Genomic DNA, 23,556 nt, shown 5'->3' on the forward strand with positions numbered 1-23,556 from the left:
TGGTAGCAGTTTTAAAGTGTTTTTGAAAGTTGATCTCATGGAGGTAGAGAGTAGAATGATAGATACCAGGTGATGGGAAGGATGTGTGGGTGGGAGGGGAAGGGATAAAGAGAGGTTGGTTAATGGGTATGAACATACAGTTATGTTGAAGAATTAAATTCTGATGTTCGATAATAAAATAGGGTAACTATAGTTAACAACGTGTTGTGTATTTCAAAATAGCTAGAAGAGAGGACTTAAAATGTTCCCAGACGTACAAGTAATAAACACTCAAGATCATGCATATTCCAAACACCCTGATGTGATCATTATAAATTCTATGCATCTAACAGAATATCACATATACCCCATAAATATGTACAAATACTATGTATCAATTTTCAAATTTAGAAAAAGAAATCTTTTTGAAGTATAACTGCCTGATTCACAAGCCCAGGGTATATGGCCAGGCGTCTTGTGGCTGCTGATCTGGAAACACAGTTATGTTTAGAGGCATCAGATTTATGTGGGGTAGAGATGAGTCAGGGTCAGGAAGCCAGCATTCTAATTATATGCTCATTATATCTAATTGTCTTCAGGATTTGGGAAACCATATTCGTGTCTCTGTTAAGTATAAGACCAGTTACCATATATTAGGAAAGAATAGAAAGCAAAGTGATTGTCCTACTTATTTTATTTCTTAAGGTCGAATAATAGATCCCTTCGGTTATAATCGGTGATAAATCTATGAGTGTTCAGCCTTTTACTCCCACATGACGATGTAACCTGCTTACCTGCATTCTTGAGGCAGAGAGGCCCTTGCTGCAGGGTCTTTAAAGACTACATCACCATTCACAGGACACTTCACAGAATTAAGGCCATGAGGAAGCAATGCTGTTGTTCAAGGAAATAAGTGTCCATCATTTTTCTTGAACTTTCTTCTGCATAAGGCAAACTCGTACATTGCTTAGGAAAGGCATTTCTCTTTCTATGCAAACTTTGGTTGCGTCTTGATTGGGAGTGACCACATGCCAGTGGTTAATAACAAAAATAATGGGGTCTGTCTGACTTATTATTTAAAGTTTTTTTTTTAACTTATATGCTCTGAAAAGTCCAAAGAAGACGAATACATTGAATAAACCAAATGGAGTATTTTCAAAGTGCACCCCTCATCTCTTTCTTCTTATGTCAAAGTGATTGTTTTTCCCAAGCTTATTTGTGTTATATCTGTAGACTGTCATTAAGTAGCCTATTAATTGCCATTTAGATACATTTTTTAAACCACACTTAGCACTATGCTAGGTGATGAGTGCCATGAAGAAAAAAATAAAGCAGGGTTGGGAGTTTCCGTTCTTTCAGGATTCACTGATGAAGATGGGTTTAAGAATTAACATGAGAAAAGTGAATATGATGCTGTTAAAATAGTCCCTATGAAAGACATTTGTGGTTTAGACTAGGATGATGGTAGTGAAAATAAAAGGAAGTTAATAGAATTCATGTACCTTGTAGAGGAATATCTGAGGGACTTTGTGAGGGATTGGCGGTGGAAGGCGAAAAGAGGCGGGGGTTAGGTTCTCTGGCATGAACAACTGGGTAGATAGAGGTACCATTTACACAGATGGCAGAAGTGGGAATTGCAATAGATGTGGAGGTTGAAATGTTTAAAGTTTTAAGTTTTAGATGCCTGTGAGACATACAAACGGAGGTGTCAGGTAAGCAGTTGAATATAAGGGCCTGAAACAAGTCTATAGCTGAAATAGCAATTTGGCAGTCAGTGGTTGGTAAGTGGTATTTGAAGTCATAAAACTGAATGGGATCTCCTGAAGAGAAGATATAAAATGAGGGGAAAATGGAAGGCTGATGATTAAGCCATGAGGGTAAGGGTTGATTAGAAAAAGAGGAATCAGCAAAAGAGACAACCTTGTTAAAGATGTAGAGGACAGCGAGAGGGTCATAGCACAGAGCCAGGAGAACAGGGTTCAAGGAGAGAGTGGTCATCTGTGTCGGAGACTGCTGCAAGGTTAGGTAAGAAGTTTGAGAAGTATTTGTTGAATGTAGCTATTCATTGGAATGGCAAGGAGAGAAGAACAAGGAGAAGACTGAACAAGGGAATGAAGCGGGTAGATGAGTGAAGACACTGTATGTAGTGATCGTTTAGAGAAGGTGAAATGTGAAAGAGTTGAAAAGGGATGTGGCTTAATGGAGGGGTGGTTGCATTGGATGAGTTTTGTAGGGGAGAGAACAGAGTATGCTTAAATGCTTATGAACAGGATCCTTACAAAAGGAGAAGAGGCAGATTCAGGGGAGAACAGCATAACCTTTGGACCGAGGTTACCGAGAAAGTGAGAGGAGGTTCACAGACATGTGGAAGGAAGGCCTCTGATGGGAGGAAAATGTTTCTTCCATCATTTCAGGAAAAAAGATGGAGGGGATGGTGCACACATAGATATGCACATTTTAATGGCAGAAAGAAAAGGGATTTATTCCCACCCCCAAAACAGAGACAGAGTGTCACTCTGTTGCCCAGGCTATAGTGCAGTGGCGCAATCTCAACTCACTGCAACCTCCGCCTCCCAGGTTCAAGCTATTCTCGTGCCTCAGCCTCTTAAGTAGCTGGGATCACAGGTGCACATTACCACGCCTGGCTAATTTTTGTATTTCTAGTAGAGATAGGGTTTCACCATGTTGGCCAGGCTGGTCTCAAACTCCTGACCTCAAATGATCCCCCTGCGTCAGCCTCCCAAAGAGCTGGGATTATAGGCGTGAACCACCATACCCAGCCAAAAAGAGATTTTTTTTTCTTTTTTTTTTTTTTTTGAGACGGAGTCTCTCTCTGTCACCCAGGCTGGAGTGCAGTGGCCGGATCTCAGCTCACTGCAAGCTCCGCCTCCCAGGTTTACACTATTCTCCTGCCTCAGCCTCCCGAGTAGCTGGGACTATCAAAAAGGGATTTCTTATCTGAGGTTTTCATCAAGGTGAATTTTTTCAAGGTTTTGGAGTGAGGAGGGAGCATGAGAGACTTGGAGAATGGAGAAGGTGTGCTGTAGCCCTGCACAGCGCGAGAGAGGAAGCTTGTTGGAATGTGATGGGTTACTGGGCAGTAAGGAGCACCCAGTTGGTGTTGTATATCATGTATTTGCTAATCCGTATGGCCGGATAACTTTCCTTCAGCAATATCTGCTTACTTTGATGTACCACAAAAGAGAGTTCTCATTCACCCAGTATTTGGAAGTTTCACCAGGAAAAGAGAAGAGCAAGAAGTTGATAAGTTTGGGACCACATTATCAAAGCTGGAGTAAAAGAGGCATGAATCAGGAAGGGCTAATGTAGAATGTATAGGTGTCATTACAAAGGAGGCCCAATTAAATGTATTCCTGATGTACAGGGATAGAGATTGGGGTAGTAATACGAGGAGCATTATGGATGAAGAAAGAGGGAACTTAAATATTTCTTTTTTCTTTTTTTTTTTTTTTTGAGACAGAGTCTCACTGTGTCACCCAGGCTGGAGTGCAGTGGCACTATCTCAGCTCACTGCAACCTCCACCTCCCAGGTTCAAGCGATTCTCCTGCCTCAGCCTCCTGAGTAGCTGGGATTACAGGCACGCGACACCAGGCCTGGCTAATTTTTGTATTTTTCGTAGAGACAGGGTGTCACCATGTTGGTCAGGCTGGGCTTTAACTCCTGACCTCGTGATCCGCCTGCCTCAGCCTCCCAAAGTGCTGGAATTACAGGCGTGAGCCACCGTGCCCACCTGGGAACTTAAATATTTCTAAATACCTCTGAAAGAAACTCCTGACTGTACGCTATGATGCCATAACTGACTGCTGCTGTATATTGAACTCATCTTAGTTTTTTAGCAGGTAAAACAAATAGATACATTTGAGTAGTCCTTTTCTGCCCTCCGTTCTGAGGAGGATGCTTATACGGCTCATGGTCCAAATGAGTCCTATCCTTTGTAATGCTGTCCCAATTTCTTCCATTCACTGTTATTCGCTCTCTCTTTTTACTAATGCTTTGGAAGATGTACATTTGACAGACAGTTCTTTTTAAACGATGTCACCAACACAGTATTAAAATGTTTGTGCTCATTAGCTTAATTTTGCTGCATAAATCAGGTTTTTAGCATGACGCCAGTGGTTTGCTAGTCATCATTGAAGAACAATAGCTGTGAATGCTTAAGTTGTTTTTTAAAGTACTAGTATTTGCCTTCTTGTGTGATGGGGTGTCACTGATTATTGTTTCTATTTTTAATAAAAATTGATTTGTATTGATATTTCTATTTTTAATAAAAATATAACATAATTTATCCTTTAAGAAACCAACTTAAATATTTTTCACATCCGAAAACCTTGAACTAGGACTTTACTCTGGTGGGTATGAGCTCTTGCAGGTTTCTTAGGAACTGTTTTGTCAACTATTCCACTAGAACAGTAGATGGTACCCTGGTGCCTTAAAAAGCATAATGTCTTAAAAAGCATAAAAAATGCCTTAAAAAGCGTAAAGCACCTTTTACAGGTGCCCAACTGTTCACCCAGGGGATAGTTTGTGTATGTGGAAGGTTAGGCCTCATGATTTTGTCAGATTTATTTTTTTCACTGTGAATATTAAATATGTGAGGCATGACAAACATATAGATGCATATCCTTGGTACAATGACACATTATACAAAACCTCTTTGTTTCAGTGCTAGAAAAAGAATGTCAGTGATTGTTCGCACTCCATCTGGGAAGTTACGACTCTACTGCAAAGGAGCTGTAAGTTTTTATTTTTATTTTTTACAGTTTTGATTTATGATGGTTTATAATGTACATGTTAGGCATTCTATGGAAGTGTAACACAGATGCTTAACATAAAGTTGCTGACATACACTTTTGTTGGTGTTTTATAGTAATAGTGTTCAGCCTCTTCTGGTCAAATGTGGAATTCCTTCTGGGTAAATTTGGTGCTTTGAAAAAGTTTGGCCTAGGTTATTTTTATAATTCAATTTTTGATACATAATATTTGAGGTTTATACTATATAAACTGTTAGAAGACAGTTAAATACAGAAAATATTTAAAAATTGTATTAGAATGTGATTCTAGTTTGAATCTAATTTTTTAAAGAACATAGAAATGGGAGAAAATTAGATCACAGTTACTACGATAATTATGTGATTAGTTTGTCTTGCATTGTTTTAATTATAACAATTTCTGACTTGACTTTGGTATACTGGCAGCTTATGTTGACAGAAATAGTAATATGTTATTCTAACTGAATTTTTCAAGTTAAATATATTTATACTCATGGGAAAATGAGAAATCTGACCAGGGCCCTTTTTTTTATTGAGATGAGTCAGTGTTTTCCTTCTGAACTGTTCTTTCCAGTTACCTAGTTTATAAACTTCCCAACTTGAAACATTCCTATTTTAAATAGAATCAACAACCTTGCTTTATCGCATAGAAACTTGGAAACTGAACTTAAGCTCAAGCCTATTATTTAAAATCATTTTGAAAATGTTAAATGCCTTGGTTTAAAGACAATGAAATGCAGTTTTTGAATGCCTTGATTTTAAAACATTTTGGTAGAATTATTTCATGATGTCTCATGAATTTAGTTTTAGAATTCCTTTGATTTTGTGTTCTCATCGATTAAAACACCTAACATTTATTCATTGTATACATTCTACCATCACAGTTTGAATTGGATTTTGGAGATAGGAAGATAAGACCTAACATTTTTCAGGAGCTTAGACTAGTCAGAGAAATATTAAATAAAAAGATTAGGATACAATTTTAAAGTGCGCTGTAAAGGTCTTCCACATTCCAAGAGTAATATTCGTGATAAGGGAATAAAGAGAGCCTTTAACACATACACACCATGGAATACGATGCAGCCATAAAAAAGGATGAGTTCGTGTCCTTTGCAGGGACATGGATGAAGCTGGAAACCATCATTCTCAGCAAAGTATCACAAGGACAGAAAACCAAACACCACATGTTCTCACTCATAAGTGGGAGTTGAACAATGAGGACACATGGATGCAAGAAGAGGAACATCACACACTGGGACCTGTTGTGGGGTAGGAGGCTGGGGGAGGGATAGCATTAGGAGAAATATCTAATGTAAATGATAAGTTGATGGGAGCAGCAAACCAACCTGGCACATGTATACCTATGTAACAGACCTGCATGTTGTGTACATGTACCCTAGAACTTAAAGTATAATAATAAAATAAATATTTTTTTTAAAAAAAGACCTTTAAGACCTTCCACTTTAAATAGTTGATAAATGTCCAGTTTACAAAACCCAAATCACATCCTTTCTTGTATAGTTCAGAATCTTCTACCTAGAAACTTGTTTGAGGAGTTAAAGCTTTGAATAAAAAATAAAAATATTGGACTTCCATTTTTAATAATCATAGAATTAGCTTGCATGTATTTTTGCTGTTCTGAAAAAAAAATTAATGTATTTTATATAGACTTTATTTTTATAGCAGTTTTAAGTTCCCAGCAAAATTCAGCAGAAGATAGAGTTCACATATGTGCCCTGCCATCACACACATACCTAGCCTCCCCATTATCAACATCCCCTACCAGAGTAGTACATTTGTAACAATCCATGATCTACACTGACACATCATTATCACCCAAACCCTAGACTGTACACGAGGGTTCACTCTTGGTATTGTAAATTCTATAGGTTTGGATAAATGTGTAGTGACATGTATCCACCATTATGGTATCATATACAGTATTTTCATTGCCCTACAAATCCCCTGTGCCCCGCCTAGACATTTATCTCTTCCCTCAAGGCCCTGGCAACCACTGTTGCTTTTACTGTCCCCACTGTTCCTTTTACTGCCTTTTCCAGAATGTCATATAGTTAGAATGATATGGTATATAGCCTTTCTGGAATGGCCTCTTTCACTTAGTAATATTCATTTAAGGTTCCTCCGTGTCTTTTCACAGCTTGAGAGCTTTCTTTTCAGCAGTGAAGAATCCATTGTCTGGATGTGCCACAGTTCATCCATTCACCTGCTGAAGGACATCTTGGTCTCTTTCCAATTTTGGCAATTATATGAATAAAGCTACTACTGTAAACAGGCATGTGCATGTTTTCTCATTTGGGTAAATACCAAGGAGAATAATTGCAAGATCTTACAATAAGAGTATGTTTCATTTTGTAAGAAATGGACAAACTGTCTTCCAAGTGGCTATACCATTTTGCATTCCCATTAGCAGTTAATGAGCGCTTTTGTTGCTCCACATCTTCACCCAGATTTGATGTTGTCAGTGTTCTGGATTTGGGCTATTCTAATAGATGTGTATTTTATTGTTGGCTTAATTTCCAATTCCCTGATATATGATGTTGAACATTTTTTCATATGCTTATTTAACATCTATATGTCTTCTGTGATGAGGTGTCTTCATATCTTTTGCCCATTGTTAAATTGGTTCTTCATTTTCTTGTAGTTACTTTGTTACTGCTTAATTTTCTTTATTCATTTATTTATTAATTTTTAGAGACAGGGTCTCACTTTGTCCACCCAGGCTGGAGGGCAGTGATGTGATCATAGCGCATTATAACCTATAACCTCAGATCCCTGGGCTCAACTGATCCTCCTGTCTCCGTTTTGTTTTTATTACTTGTACAAATTTATGGGGTACATGAGAAATTGTTACATGTATATAATGCAGAGTGATCAAGCCAGGATACTTAGAGTGTCCATCAGCTTAGTACAATACATTTTTTGTGGAGTATAGTCACCCTACTCTGCTATCAAATATTGAATTGATTCCTTCTATCACACGGTATGTTTGTACTCTATAACCCAGTCCTCTTGATCCTCCCTCCCTCCTTCCTCCTCCCTCTGTCTCACCCTTCCCTGTTGGTGTTTGTACTCTCTACCTCTATGTGATCATATTTTTTTAGCTCTCACATGTAAGTGAGACTGTGCAATGTTTGTCATTTTGTGCCTGGCATATTTCACTTGATAATGACCTCCAGTTTCATCTGTGATGCTGCAGATGACATGATGTCATTATTCTTCATGGCTGAATAGTATGCCATTGTGTGTATATACACTTTTTTTTTTATCTGTTGGTCTGTTGATGGACACAAGTTAATTCCATATCTTTGCTATCATGAATAGCGCTGCAATAAACATGTGAGTGCAGATATCCCTTTGATCACTGTTTTTTTTTTCCTTTGGGTACATACCCAGTAGTGGGATTGCTGGATTGAATGGTAATTCTAGTTTTTTTGAGAACTCCCTATACTGTTTTCCATAGTGGCTGTACTAGTTTACATTCCCACCAACAATATGTAAGAGGTCCTTTCTCTCCACATCCTTGCCTACATCAGTTATTTGTTGTCTTTTTGACAATAGCCATTCTGACTGGGGTAAGATACATCTCATTGTGGTTTTGATTTGCCTCTGATTACTACTGATGTTGAGCATTTTTTCATATACTTGTTGACCATTTGTATGTCTTCTTTTGAGAACTACTTACTCATGTCCTTTGCCCACTTTTTAAGGGAATTATTTGTTTCCTGTTGTTTCAGTTTCTTGTATATTCTGGCTATTAGTCTTTTTTAGGGTGAATAGTTTGCAGATATATTTTCTTCTGTTCAACAGATTCTCTTCACTCTGTTGTTTCTTTTGCTGTGCTTTTTAGTTTAATATAGTCCCATTTGTGAATTTTTGTTTTTGTTGCCTGTGTTTTCAAGATCTTGGTCATACATTTTTTGCCTAAACTAATGCCCAGGATAGTTTTCCCTAGGTTTTCTTCTAGTATTTTTATAAGTTTGAGTCTTATGTTGGCCATAAGTATTTGACTTTATTACTGGGCTCTTCATTCTCTTCCGCTGGTCTATATGCCTATTTTTATACCACTACCATGCCGTTTTGGTGACTATGGCCTTATATAATATTATACTTTGAGGTCAGGTTATGTGATGCTTCCAGATTTGTTGTTTTTGCTTAGTCTTGCTTTGGCTTTGCAGGCTTTTTTGGGTTCCATACAAAATTTAGGATTATTTTTTCTAATTGTGAAGAATGGTGGTGATATTTTTATGGGAATTGCATTGAATTAGTAGATTGCTTTTAGCAGTAGGTCCTTTTTACAACATTGATTGTACCCATCCATGAGCATGGGATGTGTTTCCATCTGTTTGTGTCGTCTATGATTTCTTTCAGCAGTGTTTTGTAGTTTTCCTTGTAGAAGTCTTTCACCTCCTTGGTCAGGTATATTCCTAAGTATTTTAATTTTTTTGCAGCTCTTGTAAAAGGTGTTGGATTCTTGATTGATTCTCAGCTTGGTCACTGTTGGTGTATAGCAGAGCTACTGATTTGTGTGCATTAACTTTGTATCCTGAAACTTTGCTGAATTCATTTACCAGTTCTAGGAGCTTTTTGGAGGAGTTTTTAGGGTTTTTAGGTATATGATCGTGTCATCCGCAAACAACGACAGTTTGACTTCCTCTTTACCAATTTGGATTCTCTGTATTTCTTTCTCTTATCTGATTGCTCTGGCTAGAACTTCCGTATTATGTTGAATAAAAGTGGTGAAAGTGAGCATCTTTGTCTTCTTCCAGTTCTCGGGGGAATGCTTTCAACTTTTTGCCATTCAGCATAATGTTGAGTGTGGGTTTGTCATAGATGGTTTTTATTACCTTAAGGTATGTCTCTTCTATGTCGATATTGTTGAGGGTTTTAATCATAAAGGGATGCTGGGTTTTGTCAAATGCCTTTTCTGCATCTATTGAGATGATCATGTGGTTTGTTTTTTTTTTTAATTCTGTTTATGTGGTGTATCACATTTATTGACTTGCAGATGTTAAACCATCTCTGCATCCCTAATACGAAACCCACTTGATCCTGGTGGATTATCTTTTTGATATGCTGCTGGAGTCAGCAAGTTTTGTTGAGGATTTTTGTATGTATGTTCATCAGGGATATTGGTCTGTAGTTTCTTTTTGTTATATCCTTTCCTGGTTTTGGTATTAGGGTGATACTGGCTTCATAGAATGACTTTGAAAGGATTCCCTCTTTCTCTATCTTTGGAATAGTGTCAATAGGATTGGTACCAATTCTTCTTTGAATGTCTGATAGAATTCAGCTGGGAATTCGTCTGGTCCTGGATCTTTTTTGTTGGTAACTTTTTAATTACCATTTCAATCTTGCTGCTGATCTGTTCAGAGATTCTATATCTTCCTGGTTTAATCTTGGAGAGTTGTATATTTCCAGGAATTTACCCATCTCCTCTGGGTTTTTTAGTTTATGCACGTATAAGTGTTCACAGTAGCCTTGAATGATCTTTTGTACTTTGGTCGTGTTGGTTATATTATAATATCTCCTGTTTTGTTTCTAATTGTGTTTATTTGGAGCTTCTCTCTTATTTTCTTGGTTAATCTCGCTAATAGTCTATCAAAGAACCAACTTTTTGTTTAATTTATACTTTGTGTTTTTTTGTTGTTGTTTCTATTTCATTTAGTTCTGCTCTGATCTTGGTAATTTATTCTGCTGGGTTTGGGGTTGGTTTGTTCTTGTTCCCCTGGTTCCTTGACATGTGACCTTAGATTGTCTATTTGTACTCTTTCAGACTTTTTGATGTAGACATTTAGTGCTATGAACCTTCCCCTTAGCACTGCTTGTGCTGTATCCCAGAGGTTTTTTTTTTTTTTTTCTTTTTTCTTTTTTATTATTATTATACTTTAAGTTCTAGGGTACATGTGCATAACGTGCAGGTTTGTTACATATGTATACTTGTGCCATGTTGCTGTGCTGCACCCATCAACTCGTCAGCACCCAACTACGTGGCTCCAGTGGCGCAATCGGTTAGCATGCGGTACTTATCCTAGAGGTTTTGATAGTTTGTGTCACTGTTACTCAATTCAAATAATTTTTTAATTTCCATCTTGGTTTCATTGTTGACCCAATGATCATTCAGGAGCAGGTTATTTAATTTTCATGTATTTGCATGGTTTTGAGGTTTCCTTCTGGAGTTGATTTCCAATTTGATTTCACTGTGGTCTAAGATAGTACTTGCTAAAATTTCGAATTTCTTAAATTTGTTGAGACTTGTTTTGCGGCCTATTATATGGTTGTCTTGGAGAATGTTCCATGTGCTGATGAATAGAATGTATATTCAGCATTTGTTGGGTACAATGTTCTGTAAATATCTGTTAAGTCCATTTGTTCTAGAGTATAATTTACATCCTTTGTTTCTTTGTTGACTTTCTGTCTTGACCTGTCTGGTGCTGTCATTGGGGTATTTGAAGTCCCCCACTATTATTGTGCTGCTGTCTATCTCCTTTCATAAGTCTAGTACTAATTGTTTTATAAATGTGGGAGCTCCAGTGTTAAGTGCATATATATTTAGGATTGTAATATTTCCTGTTGAACTAGTCCTTTTATTATATAATGTCCCTCTTTGTCGTTTACTGCTGTTGCTTTATGTTTGTTTTGTCTAGTATAAGAATAGCTACTCCTGCTTGCTTTTGGTGTCCATTTGCATAGAATATCTTTTTCCACCCCTTTACCTTAAGTTTTATGAGCCCTAATATGTCAGGTAAGTCTCTCAAAGACAGCAGATACTTGGTTGGTGAATTCTTATCCATTCTGCCATTCTGTATCTCTTAAGTGGAGCATTTAGGCCATTTACATTCAGTGTTAGTATTGACATGTGAGGTTCTATTGTATTCATCATACTATTTGTTGCCCAAATACTTTTTTTTTCCATCATGTTATTATTTTACAGGTCCTCAGAGATTTATGCTTTAAGGAAGTTCTATTTTAGTGTATTTCAAGGATTTGTTTCAAGATTTAGAGCTGCTTTTAGCAGTTCTTGTAGTGCTGGCTTGGTAGTGGCAAATTCTCTGAGCATTTGTTTTCTGGAAAAGATGGTATCTTTCCTTCATTTATGAAACTTAGTTTCACTGGATACAAAGTTCTTGGCTGATAATTGTTTTGTTTGAGGCTAAAGGTAGGACCTCAGTCCCTTCTAACTTGTAGGGTTTCTGCTGAGAAATCTGCTGTTAATCTGATAGGTTTTCATTTATTGGTTACCTGATGTTTTTGCCTCATAGCTCTTAAGATTTTTTTTTTCATCTTGACTTTAGATAATCTGATGACTGTGTGCTGAGGTGGTGATCTTTTTGTGATGTATTTCTCAGGTGTTCTTTGAGCTTCTTGTATTTGGATGTCTAGATCTCTAGCAAGGCCAGGGAAGTTTTCCTCGATTATTCCTTCAAATATGTTTTCCAAACTTTTAGATTTCTCTTCCTTAGGAACACCAATTATTCTTAGGTTTGGTCGTTTAACACAATCCCAAACTTCTTGGAGGCTTTGTTCATTTTTTTTTAAATTCTTTTTTCTTTATCTTTGTCAGATTGGGGTAAGTTAAAAGCCTTGTCTTTGAGCTCTGAAGTTCTTTCTTCTACTTGTTCAAATCTGTTGTTGAGACTTTCCATTTCTCTAAGTGTGGCCTTCATTTCCAGAAGTTGTTATTGTTTTTTATTTATGCCATCTGTTTCACTGGAGATTTTTCCATTCATATCCTGTATCATTTTTTGGATTTATTTAAGTTAGACTTCACCTTTCTCTGGTGCCTCATTGATTAGCTTAATAATTGATGTTCTGAATTCTGTTTTGGCAATTCAGTGATTTCTTCTTGAATTGGATCCATTGTGGTGACTTAGCACGATCTTTTGGGGTATTAAAAAACCTTGTTTTGTCATGTTACCAGAAATGTTTTTCTGTTTCCTTCTCATTTGGGTAGACTATGGCAGAGGGAAGAGCTGGGGCTCAAGGGCAAATGTTTAGATTCTTTCAGCCCATGGAGTACTCCCTTGGTTTGGTGTTCTTCCCCTTCCTCTAGGGATGGGGCTTACTGAGAGCCAAACTGCAGTGATTGTTATTTCTCTTCTTGATCTAGCCACCCAGCAGAGATATCAGGCTCTGGGCTGGTCCTGGGAAGTGTCTGCACAGAGTCCTGTGATATGATCCATCTTCAGGTCTCCCAGCTGTGGATACCAGCACCTGCTTTGGTGGAGGTAGCAGGGGAGTGAAGTGGACTCGGAGAGGGTCCTTGGTTGTATTTTTGTTAAGTGAGCTGGGTTTTTTTTGGTTGGCCTCTAGCCAGGAGGTGGCACTTTCAAGAGCTCATCAGCTGCAGTAATATAGGGAGGATGCAAGCTTGCCCTAGGGTCAGGTAGTAGGTGAAGCCATAGAGCTCCCAAGAGATGTCCTTTGTCTTCAGCTACTAGGGTGGGTAGACAAAAACTATCAGGTAGGGGCAGAGTCAGGCATGTCTGAGCTGAGACTCTCCTTGGGTGGGACTTGCTGAGGCTGCTGTGGGGGATGGGGGTGCGGTTCCTAGGCCAATGGAGTAATGTTCCCAGGGGGATTATGGCTGCCTCTGCTGCATCACACACATCACCAGGGAAGTGGGGGAAAGCTGGCAGCCATAGGCCTTGACCCAGCACCCATGCAGCCTGCAGCCCAAAAGGCTGGTCTCACTCCCACCATGCACCCCCAACAGCACCAAGTTTATTTCTGAGCAGCCAGTGAGCAAGGCTGAGAACTTGCCCCCAGCTACAAGCTTCCTAGCTGAGAAAGCAAGCTGTGACTCACAGTTCCTCAGCTGTCCCATGAAACCCACAGTGGCAGTCTACCTCCTTCAAAAAGTGTGGTTTCTCTCGGCTTTCCTGGTATGTTCATGTGGTAGGTCTTGGAGCAAAAGTTCATGTCACGCACGTCCGTGTGAAGAGAGTCCACCAAACAGGCTTTGTATGAGCAACAGACTGTTTATTTCACCTGGGTGCAGGCAGGCTGAGTCCAAAAAAGGAGTCAGCAAGGGTGGTGGGATTATCATTAGTTGTTATAGGTTTGGGATAGGCATACAAAGTACATTCTTAAGGGTGGGGGAGAATATTACAAAGTACCTTCTTAAGGGTGGGGGAGAATATATCGTATCAGTTAGGGTGGGGCAGGAACAAATCACAATGGTGGAATGTCATCAGTTAAGGCTATTTTCACTTCTTTTGTGGATCTTCAGTTGCCTTTGGCCATCTGGATGTATACGTGCAGGTCACAGGGGGTATGATGGCTTAGCTTGGGCTGAGAGGCCTGACATTCCTGTCTTCTTATATTAATAAGAAAAACAAAACAAAATAGTGGTGAAGTGTTGGGGCGGCAAAAATTTTTAGGGGCGGTATGGAGAGATAATGGGTGATGTTTCTCAGGGCTGCTTCGAGTGGGATTAGGAGCAGCATGGGAACCTACAATGGGAGAGATTAAACTGAAGAAAGATTTTGAGGTAAGGGGTGATATTGTGGGGTTGTTAGAAGGAGCATTTGTCGTTTGGAATTATTGGTGATGACCTGGATGCAGTTTTGTATGAATTGAGAAACTAAACAGAAGACACAAGGTCCAAATAAAAGAAGGAGAAAAATAGATATTAAAGAAGTACGAATTGGGAGTACCCAGGACATCCAATTAGTGTCCAAGGGGGTTCAACGTAATTATTTGCTTGGTTGACGAGTTTTTGGGCTCTATCCTTGAGTTTTTTATGTTGTCATATACCAGGCCAGATTGATTTAGGTAAAAACAACACTCTTCATTTAAAAATATACAGATTCCTCCTTTTCAGCAGTGAGTAAATCGAGGCCTCAGCGATTTTGGAGGAAAGAGAAATGCAAAGCCAGCAATTGTTTGTTAAAGAAGGATTAGAAATGGCTGGAGTGAGTGAGTGAGATTGATAGTGTGGTGGAGATAGCTGGGGAGAGGTATAGGGAGGCTTAAGAACAGGAAGGAAAATAAGAGTGAATATAAAAGTAAAGAATAGGACTTCATCAGGGTGAAAGTATTGGAGTGTACCCTAGCAAAGATCATCTGTCCACTCCAAGAGGGAGTCAAGAGTGGCAGATTGGGGATAGAGTTTCACAGTGGAAAGGAAATGAGAGGTTTTAAGAGGCGGGCTAACAGCTTGTAACCTACATGGAAGAGGTTATCAAATGATGACAGAATAGAATGGGCCTGTGAGGCTGGAAGATTTTTTTTTTTTTTTTTTTTTTTGGTCTAAGAACCGTATGCCTTGAGTGGAGAGGGATTGATAGGTGGAAACTTCAGTGGGAGAGTAAATAGGAGTGACCAATGAGAAGGAGAAAAACTGGCCACGAGGGACAGAAGTTGGGACGCTAGCTGCTTCTTTAGCTACCTTGTCAGCATAAGGGCCCTCAGCGATGGGATCTGATGCCTTTTGATGGCCCTTACAGTGAATGACTCCAGCTTCCTTTGGAAGTAAAGCAGCTTCAAGAAGAGTTTTTATTAAAGAGTCATTAATGATGGAGGACCCTTACATAGTGAGGAAATTTCTTTCTGCCCATGTAACAGCATGGTGGTGCAGGATATGGAGGCATATTTAGGCACAGTATAAATATTGATGTGTATTCCCTTTACAAGAGTGAGGGCCAGAGTTAAGGCAATGAGTTTGGCTTGCTGAGATAGTAGAGGGGGGCAGACCAGTAGCCTCAGTGATAGATGTGGAAGATACTGTAGCATAGCCTGCCTTTGCTGTTGAGTAGAAATTAGGCCTGGTGGAGCTGCCATCAATAAACCAAGTGTGATCAGGGTGAGGAACATGAAAGAAGGAAATACGGGGAAATGGCGTGAATGCCAGGTGGATCAGAGAGATAACAGTCATGGGGGTCAGGCATGGTATCTGGAATAATGTGGGGGGCCAGATTGAAGTCTGGGCCAGGAACAATGATAACTGTGGGAGACTCAACAAAGAGTGAGTACAACTAAAGGAACAGGGGAGCAGAAGGTATACGTGTCAGGTGTGAGGAAGAAAATAGATTTTGGAAGTTATGAGAACTGTAGAGAGTGAGTTGAGCATAGTTTGTGATTTTGAGGGCCTCTAAAAGTATTAGGGCAGTGGTGGCCGCCGCATGGAGACATGATGGCCAGCCTAAAACAGTAAGGTCAAGTTGTTTGGACAGAAAGGCTACAGAGCACAGTCCTGGTCCTTGTGTAAGAATTCCAGCTGCACAGCCCTGCACTTCAGCTGTGTGTAATGAAAAGTATTGGGATGAGTCAGGGAGAGCTAGTGCGGGAGCAGTCTCTAAAGCTGTCTTCAAGGAACGGAAAGTGGAGTGGGGAGAGGATTTACGATCTGTGAGGTCCTAGGTTTCCTTTTGTGAGTTTATATAATGCTTTTGTTAGGATGGCAAAACCAGGTATCCAACCATGCCTAGGAAGGAAAGGAATTGTTGTTTTGTAGAAGGGGTTGGAGTTTGAGAGTTTAGTCAGACATGATTGGCAGGGAGAGCACATGTGTTTTTATGAAAAATTATGCTGAAGTAGGTAATGGATGGAGAAGAAATGTGAGCTTTGGAAGGAGATACCCAATATCCCTTGGAAAATAAATGTTGAAGGAGCAGGAGGGTGTCTTGTTGAGAAGATTCAAAGGAGGAGCTACAAAGTAGAAGGTCATCAATATATTGAATACGGTGAGAAGCGGAGGGGAGGAAATAAAGTAAATCTTGAGAAAGAGCTTGGCTGAAGTAATGAGGGCTGTCTCTGAAGCCTTGCGGCAGTACAGTTCAGGTAAGCTGCTGGAACTGATGGGTGTCAGGGTCAGTCCCCAGGTAAAAGCAAACAGAGGCTGGGATGAGGGGTGTAGAGGAACAGCGAAAAAAGCATCTTTAAGATCAAGAATGGAATAATGTGTGGTGGAGGAAGGTATTGAGGACAATAGAGTGTATGGGTTGGACACCACAGGGTGGATAGGCAAAACAATTTGGTTGATAAGGCACAGATCCTGAACTAACCTGTAAGACTTGTCCGGTTTTTGAACAGGTAAAATGGGAGAATTGTAAGGAGAGTTTATAGGTTTTAGAAGCCTATGCTGTAGCAGGCAAGTGATAACAGGCTTTAATCCCCTTAAAGCTGTTGTGGAATGGGATACTGGCATTGAGCAGAATAAGGGTGATTAGGTTTTAATGGGATAGTAATGGATGTGTGATCGGTTGCCAGGGAGGAAGTGAAGGTGTCCCATACTTGTGGGTTAAGGTGGGGGCATACGAGAGGAAGACGCGAGGGAGGCTTTGGGTTGGGAAGAAGGGTGGCATTGAGATGTGGCTGTAGTCCAGGAATAATCAGGAAAGCAGATAATTTGGTTAAAATGTCTCAGCCTAATAAGGGAACTAGGCAGGTGGGGATAACTAAAAAAAGAGTGCATAAAAGAAAGTTGTCCTAGTTGGCACCAGAGTGGGGGAGTTTTAAGGGGTTTTGAAGCTTTGTTGTCAATACCCACAACAGTTATGGGGGCAAGAGAAACAGGCCCTTGAAGGTAATGTGGAGTGGGTAGCCCCCGTATCAATTAAACAGGGGATGGACTTACCTTCCACTGTAAGAGTTACCCAAAGCTTGGCGTCCATGATGGTCCAGGAGGCTTCCAAAGCAATCAGGCAGCATCAGTCTTCAACTGCTAAGCCAAGGAGATCTGGGAAGGAGTCAGCCAAGGAACATTGGGTTTGGGCTCCAGGGGCTTTAGGAGTGGCAGCAATGTGAGTCAGACAGTCCAGCCTCCAGTGGGGGCCCGCACAGACAGGGCACAGCTTAGGAGGAATCCCAGGCTGTGGGCATTCTGAGACCCAGTGGCCAGGCTTTTGGCATTTGCAGCAAGGTGCACGAGGATGTTTTGAAGGAGCCCCAGCTTGGATGTTCTGAGGTTTTTGTATGCTGGAGACATAGTTGTGGGTTGTCTTACAGCAGAGGCAAGTAGCTGTAACTCAGAAGTGCATTGCTGTCTGGCTACCTCCTCTCTATTGTACACCTTGAAGGCGAGGTTGATTAATTCCTGTTGTGGGGTTTGAGGACTGGATTCCAATTTTTGAAGCTTTTTTCTAATGTCAGGTGCTGACTGTGTGATAAAATGCATATTAAGGTGGCCTTCTGGCCCCTCTGGGTCCAGGGCGGTAAAGCATCTAAGGGTTGTTGCCAAATGTGCCATGAACTGGGCTGGGTTTTTATATTTAATTAAAAAGAGCCTAAATGCTAACTGATTTGGGAGAGGTCACATAAAGAAAAAAGGAGCATTAACCTTGACTATGCCTTTAGCTCCTGTCACCTCTTTAAGAGGAAATTGTTGGGCAGGTTGGGAGGGCTAGTCGCAGAATGAAGCTGTAAGCCAGACCGGGTGTGAGGAGGGGAGGTGATAGAAAGATTATAAGGTGGGGGAGCAGAGGCTGAGGAAGAATTGGGACCTGGCTCAGCCTGGCAAGGAGCAGCCTAGGGAGAAAGGGAGAGGTCAGACGAGTCCGTAGAAAAGAAGGATTCAAAGAACTCAGAGCTTGGGGTGGAGACTGAAGGAACAGACAGGAGAGAAAGAAGAAAGATTTGGGGTGAGTCGCATTGGGAGCAGAGACTAGGGAGGGACCAATGTGTAGCAGAATACCTGGACGTCAGGTACCTCAGACCAGTTGCCCATTTTTTGGCAAAAATTATGTAGATCTTGTAGGACAAATCAAAAGTGCCATTCTCTGGCCTCTTGGAACTACTGTCAAGTTTGTATTGGGGCCAAGCAGTATTGCAGAAAAAAATTAGGCAGTTAAGTTTTAGGTCAGGTGTGAGTTGATAAGGTTTTAAGTTCTTGAGAACACAGCCTAAGGAACAAGAAGGGGGAATGGAGGGTGGAAGGTTGCCCATAGGGAAGGAGGTTAACTTAAAGAGAAAGGTAGAGACACAGAGAAGGCAGGTGGGGAGCAGCCAAAGCAGGCATCCCTGCAATTGACTTGCCACCAAGGGAATGTGGGTGAATGACCAAGGCAGGCATCCCTGCAGTGATCAGACACCAATGTAATGTGGATGAATAATCAGGCAGGTGTCCCCACAGTGATTAAACACCAAGGGAAGGCTGTCTTCCCAAGTCCGTGACCGGCCCCGGAGTTTTGGGTCCATGGATAAAGTGTGTCTCCTTTGTCTCTGCTAGAGAAGAAAAAGAACTGGAATTGGAAGGACAGGGAGATTGAAGGGTAGCGAGAGAGACTGGAGAAGAGTGAAAAGACCACTTACCTGATTTGAAATTGGTGAGATGTTCCTTGGGCTGGTTGGTCTGAGGACCCGAGGTCATAGGAGGATCTCCTCATGGAGTGAGGGCAAGGACAGGGGACCAGTCTCCCAAAGGAGTTCTCCTGTCCTGGGTCTTCGGCACCAAATGTCATACGCATCCGTGTGAAGAGAGTCCACCAAACAGGCTTTGTGTGAGCAACAAGGCTATTTATTTCACCTGGGTGCAGGCGGGCTGAGTCCGAAAAAGGAGTCAGCAGAGGGTGGTGGGATTATCATTAGTTCTTATAGTTTTGGGATAGGCATACAAAGTACATTCTTAAGGGCAGGGGAGAATATTATGAAGTACCTTCTTAAGGGTGGGGCAGAATATATCGTCTCAGTTAGGGTGGGGTGGAAACAAATCACAATGGTAGAATGTCGTCAGTTAAGGCTATTTTCACTTCTTTTGTGAATCTTCAGTTGCTTCAGGCCATCTGGATATATATGTGCAGGTCACAGGGGATATGATGGCTTAGCTTGGGCTCAGAGGCCTGACAGTTCACAATATGAGTCTCCACACTGCTTCATCCATCTGAGTGGGAGTTGCAAGTTAGTCCTGCCTCCTATCCGCCATTTTCAGCATTGGTATTTTGATAGGGATTGCATTGAATCTATAGATTGCTTTGGGCAATATGGTCATTTTAGTGATATTATTCCAGTCCAGTAGGGCATGGAATGTTTTCCATTTTTTTGTGTGTCACCTTCAATTTCTTTTCTTTTCTTTTTTTTTTTTTTTTTTTTTTTTGAGATGGAGTTTGTCGCCCAGTCTGGAGTGCAGTGGCACGATCTCGGCTCACGACAACCTCCACCTTCTGGGTTCAAGTGATTCTTCTGCCTCAGCCTCCTGAGTAGCTGGGATTACAGTCACCCACCATCATGCCCAGCTAATTTTTTGTATTTTTTGTAGAGACAGGGTCTCACTATGTTGGCCAGGCTGGTCTTGAACTTCCGACCTCAGGTGATTAGCCCACCTCGGCCTCCCAATGTGCTGGGATTACAAGTGTGAGCCATCACACCCAGCCTTCAATTTCTTATACCAGTGTTTTGTTTTTCTTGTAGAGATCTTTCACCTCCTTGGTTAAATTTATTCCTGTGTATTTGTGTGTGTGTGTATTTTTTTGAGACAAGGTCTCACTCTGCTGCCCAGACTGGAGTGCAGTGATATGATCGTGGCTCACTGCAGCCTTGACTTCCTGTGTTCACATGATCCTCCCACCTCATACTCCCGAGTAACTGGGACTACAAGCATGCACGACCATACCTGACTGACTTTTTTGTATTTTTTGTAGAGGTGGGGTTTCACCTTGTTGCTCAGGCAGGTCTTGAATGCCCACCTCAGCCTCCCAGAGTGCTAGGATTACAGGCCTGAGCCACCGCACCTGGCCCTGGTTTTTTATGACTGTTGTCAGTGGGATTGGCTTTTTTCTTTCTCATCTAGATATTATTGGTATAGAGAAGTGCTACTGATTTTTGTACATTGATTTTGTATCCTGCAACTTTACTGAATTCATTTATTGAAATCTGTTTTTTGGTAGAGTCTTCAGGTTTTTGCAGATATAAGATCATGTCATCAGCAAAGAGGAACAATTTGACTTCCTCTTTTCCAATTTGTATTCCTTTTATTTCTTTCTCTTGCTGATTGCTCTGGCCTCGACTTCCAGTACTGTTTTGAATAGCTGTGATGAAAGAGGGCTTCCTTATCTTGTTCCAGTTCTTGGAGGAAAGCTTTCAGCTTTTCCCCATTCGATATGATGTTAGCTGGGGAATTGGTGAGGAAATACTCATGACAGTTACAGTCCTTGTTTCTGCAGCTGGTCATGTAGTCATAACTGGTATTGATGACTGCCTTCTTCTGCTACCCACTCTGTATTCCCTTTGCCTTCAGCAAGCACCTCAGCAAGTTATGGTTTTTTTCCTGGTGGAGTGACATAAACCTTCACTCCTGAAGGATCTGGACCATTTGTAGTCCTGCCTGCATTGGGCTGTTGTAGTTTCCCATTGATCCCATTAATCACAGGGTGCAGTAATACTAAGAGACACCCTAATGGATCTCCTGTATTCCATGCATACTCTTTGCTACCTCTATTATGGAGCAGTAGACTGATTTCATCTTGGTAGTCTGGGTCAGTCACCCCAGCCAACACTGTAACTCCCTCCTCAGACTGTTGACTTAAAGATAGGAGGAGCCCAAAGTGTCCAGGTGGTAATCTTAACTTCCAGTTTAATTGAATCATTGTTGTGTCTCCTGATGACAGTGTTCCTCCCTCTGGAACTAAGACCTCTAGGCCAGCAGAACATAATGTCGCAGGAACAGGAAGCAAATATGTTGCTAGTGGATCACTAGGGGTGATGGTGAGTGGTGCCACTTCCACGCCTTGATTCGTGGATCCCTGACTCCTGGCTATGGGAGAAACAGTACCATATATTGGACGCTGATTCAGAGCATACACGGCCTTCTGGAGAACTTTGCTCCCGCCCTGCAAAATGTTGTCACCTAGTTGGCATTGTCATTGTGACTCAAAAGGCCATTCCACCGTTCTATCAATCCAGCTACTTCAGGATGATAGAAACATGGTAAGACCAGTGAGTTCCATGAGCATGAGCCCACTGCCACACTTCTTTAGCTGTAAAGTGAGTGCCTTGGTCAGAGGCAGTGCTGTGTGGAATACTGTGACAGTGGATGCATGAGCCCACTGCCACACTTCTTTAGCTGTGAAGTGAGTGCCTTGGTCAGAGGCAGTACTGTGTGGAAGACTGTGAGTCCACAGATGGTAGTCTTGGCAGAAGCACTGTGTGCAAGATAGGCAAACCCATGTCAAGAGTAAATATCTATTCCAGTGAGGACAAACGTCTGCCCTTTCCATGATGCAACAATCTGCCACCAGGTGGCTGGCTGATCACCCCAAAGAATGGTGCCATATCAAGGGCTCAGTGTTGGTCTCTGCAGCTGGCAAATTGGGCTCAGCAGTGGCCGTAGCCAGGTCAGCCTTGGTGAGTAGAAGTCCATGTTGCTGAGCCCATGCATAACCTCCACCCCTGCCACCATGGCCACTTTGTTCATGGGCCCATTGGGTGATGACGGGGTGGCTGGGGAAAGAGGCTGAGTGGTGTCCACAGAACAATTCATCCTATCCACTTGATTCTTAAAATCTTCCTCTGCTGAGGTCACCCACTGGTGAGCACTCACATGGGATACAAATATCTTCACAGCTTTTGACCACTCAGAGAGGTCCATCTGCGTACTTCTTCCCCAGATTTCTTTGTAACCAATTTTCCAGTCATGCTTCTTCCACGTCCCTGACCATCCAGCCAAATCATTGGCTACAGCCCATGAATCGCACATCTGGTCATTTTTCCTTCCATGCAAAGTGCACAACCAGGTGCACTGCTTGAAGTGCTGCCCACTGGGAAGATTTCCCTTCACCGCTGTCATTCAGGGATGTTCTAGAAAGGGACTGTCATGCTGCAGCTGTCCAATTTTGGGTAGTGCCTGCCTGTTGTACAGAACCGTCTGTGAACCAGGCCCTAGTCTTCTCTTCCTCTGTCAACTGATCATAGGGGAAACTCCCCATGAGACCATTGGTGCAGGCTGGGGGAGAGAAGACAGAGTGGGAGGAGTGGAGACCATGGGCACTTGAGCCACTTCCTCACGTAACTTATTTGTGCCTTCAGGACCTGATCAAGCCCCATCACGTATATACCACTTCAATTTGATGATGCATTGCTGCTGTGCACGGCCCACTTCATGGCTAGATGGGTCAGAAAGCACCCAGTTCATGATAGGCAGTTCAGATCGCACCGTGACTTGATGACCCATGGTCAAATGTTCAGTTTCCAACCAAAGCCCAGTAACAAGCCAAGAGCTGTCCTTCAAAAGGACAGTAGTTACCTGCAGATTATGACAGGGCCTTGCTCCAAAATCCAAGATGCCTCCGCCGTGATTCACCTATGGGGGCCTGCCAAAGGCTCCAAACAGCATCCCCATCTGCTACTGACACCTCAAACACCATTGGATCTGCTGGGTCATATGGGCCAAGTGGCAGAGCAGCTCATACAGGACCTGTCTCCTGTTCTGGACCCCACTCAAAACTGGCAGCCTTCTGGGTCACTTGATAAATGGGCCAGAGTAGCACACCCAGATAAGGAATGTGATGCCTCTAAAATCCAAATAAGCCGAGTAGGCATTGTGCCTTTCACTGTAGGAGGGGCCAAATGCAACAACTTATCCTTCACCTTAGAAGGAATATCTCAACAATCCCCACACCACTGGACCCCTAGAAATTTTACTGAGGTAGAGGGTCCCTTAATTTTAGTCAGGTTTATTTCCCATCCTCTGGCATGCAAATGTCTCACCAGTAAGTCCAGTGTGTTTGCTACATCCTGCTCACTGGATGCAATCAGTATGTCATCAGTGTGATGGACCACTGTGATATCTTGTGGAAATGAAAAGCAATCAAGGGCTTTCTGAATAAGATCATG

General features: G+C 41.6%; 1 protein-coding gene across 9 annotated transcripts in view; it reads left to right on the top strand.

Annotated features, from left to right (window-relative positions):
• The window catches only part of ATP8A1 (ATPase phospholipid transporting 8A1), a 267,018-nt gene that overhangs the window by 117,069 nt on the left and 126,393 nt on the right, over nucleotides 1-23,556 (top strand). For all 9 annotated transcript variants that reach the window (XM_021938415.2, XM_021938417.2, XM_021938416.2 and 6 more), the window contains one exon: nucleotides 4,665-4,734. In XM_021938415.2, the coding sequence (XP_021794107.1) occupies nucleotides 4,665-4,734 (70 nt within the window). The remainder of the gene's footprint in view (nucleotides 1-4,664; nucleotides 4,735-23,556) is intronic.

This window comes from Papio anubis, chromosome 3 (genome assembly GCF_008728515.1).
Source record: "Papio anubis isolate 15944 chromosome 3, Panubis1.0, whole genome shotgun sequence".
Classification (NCBI taxonomy): Eukaryota; Metazoa; Chordata; class Mammalia; order Primates; family Cercopithecidae; genus Papio; species Papio anubis.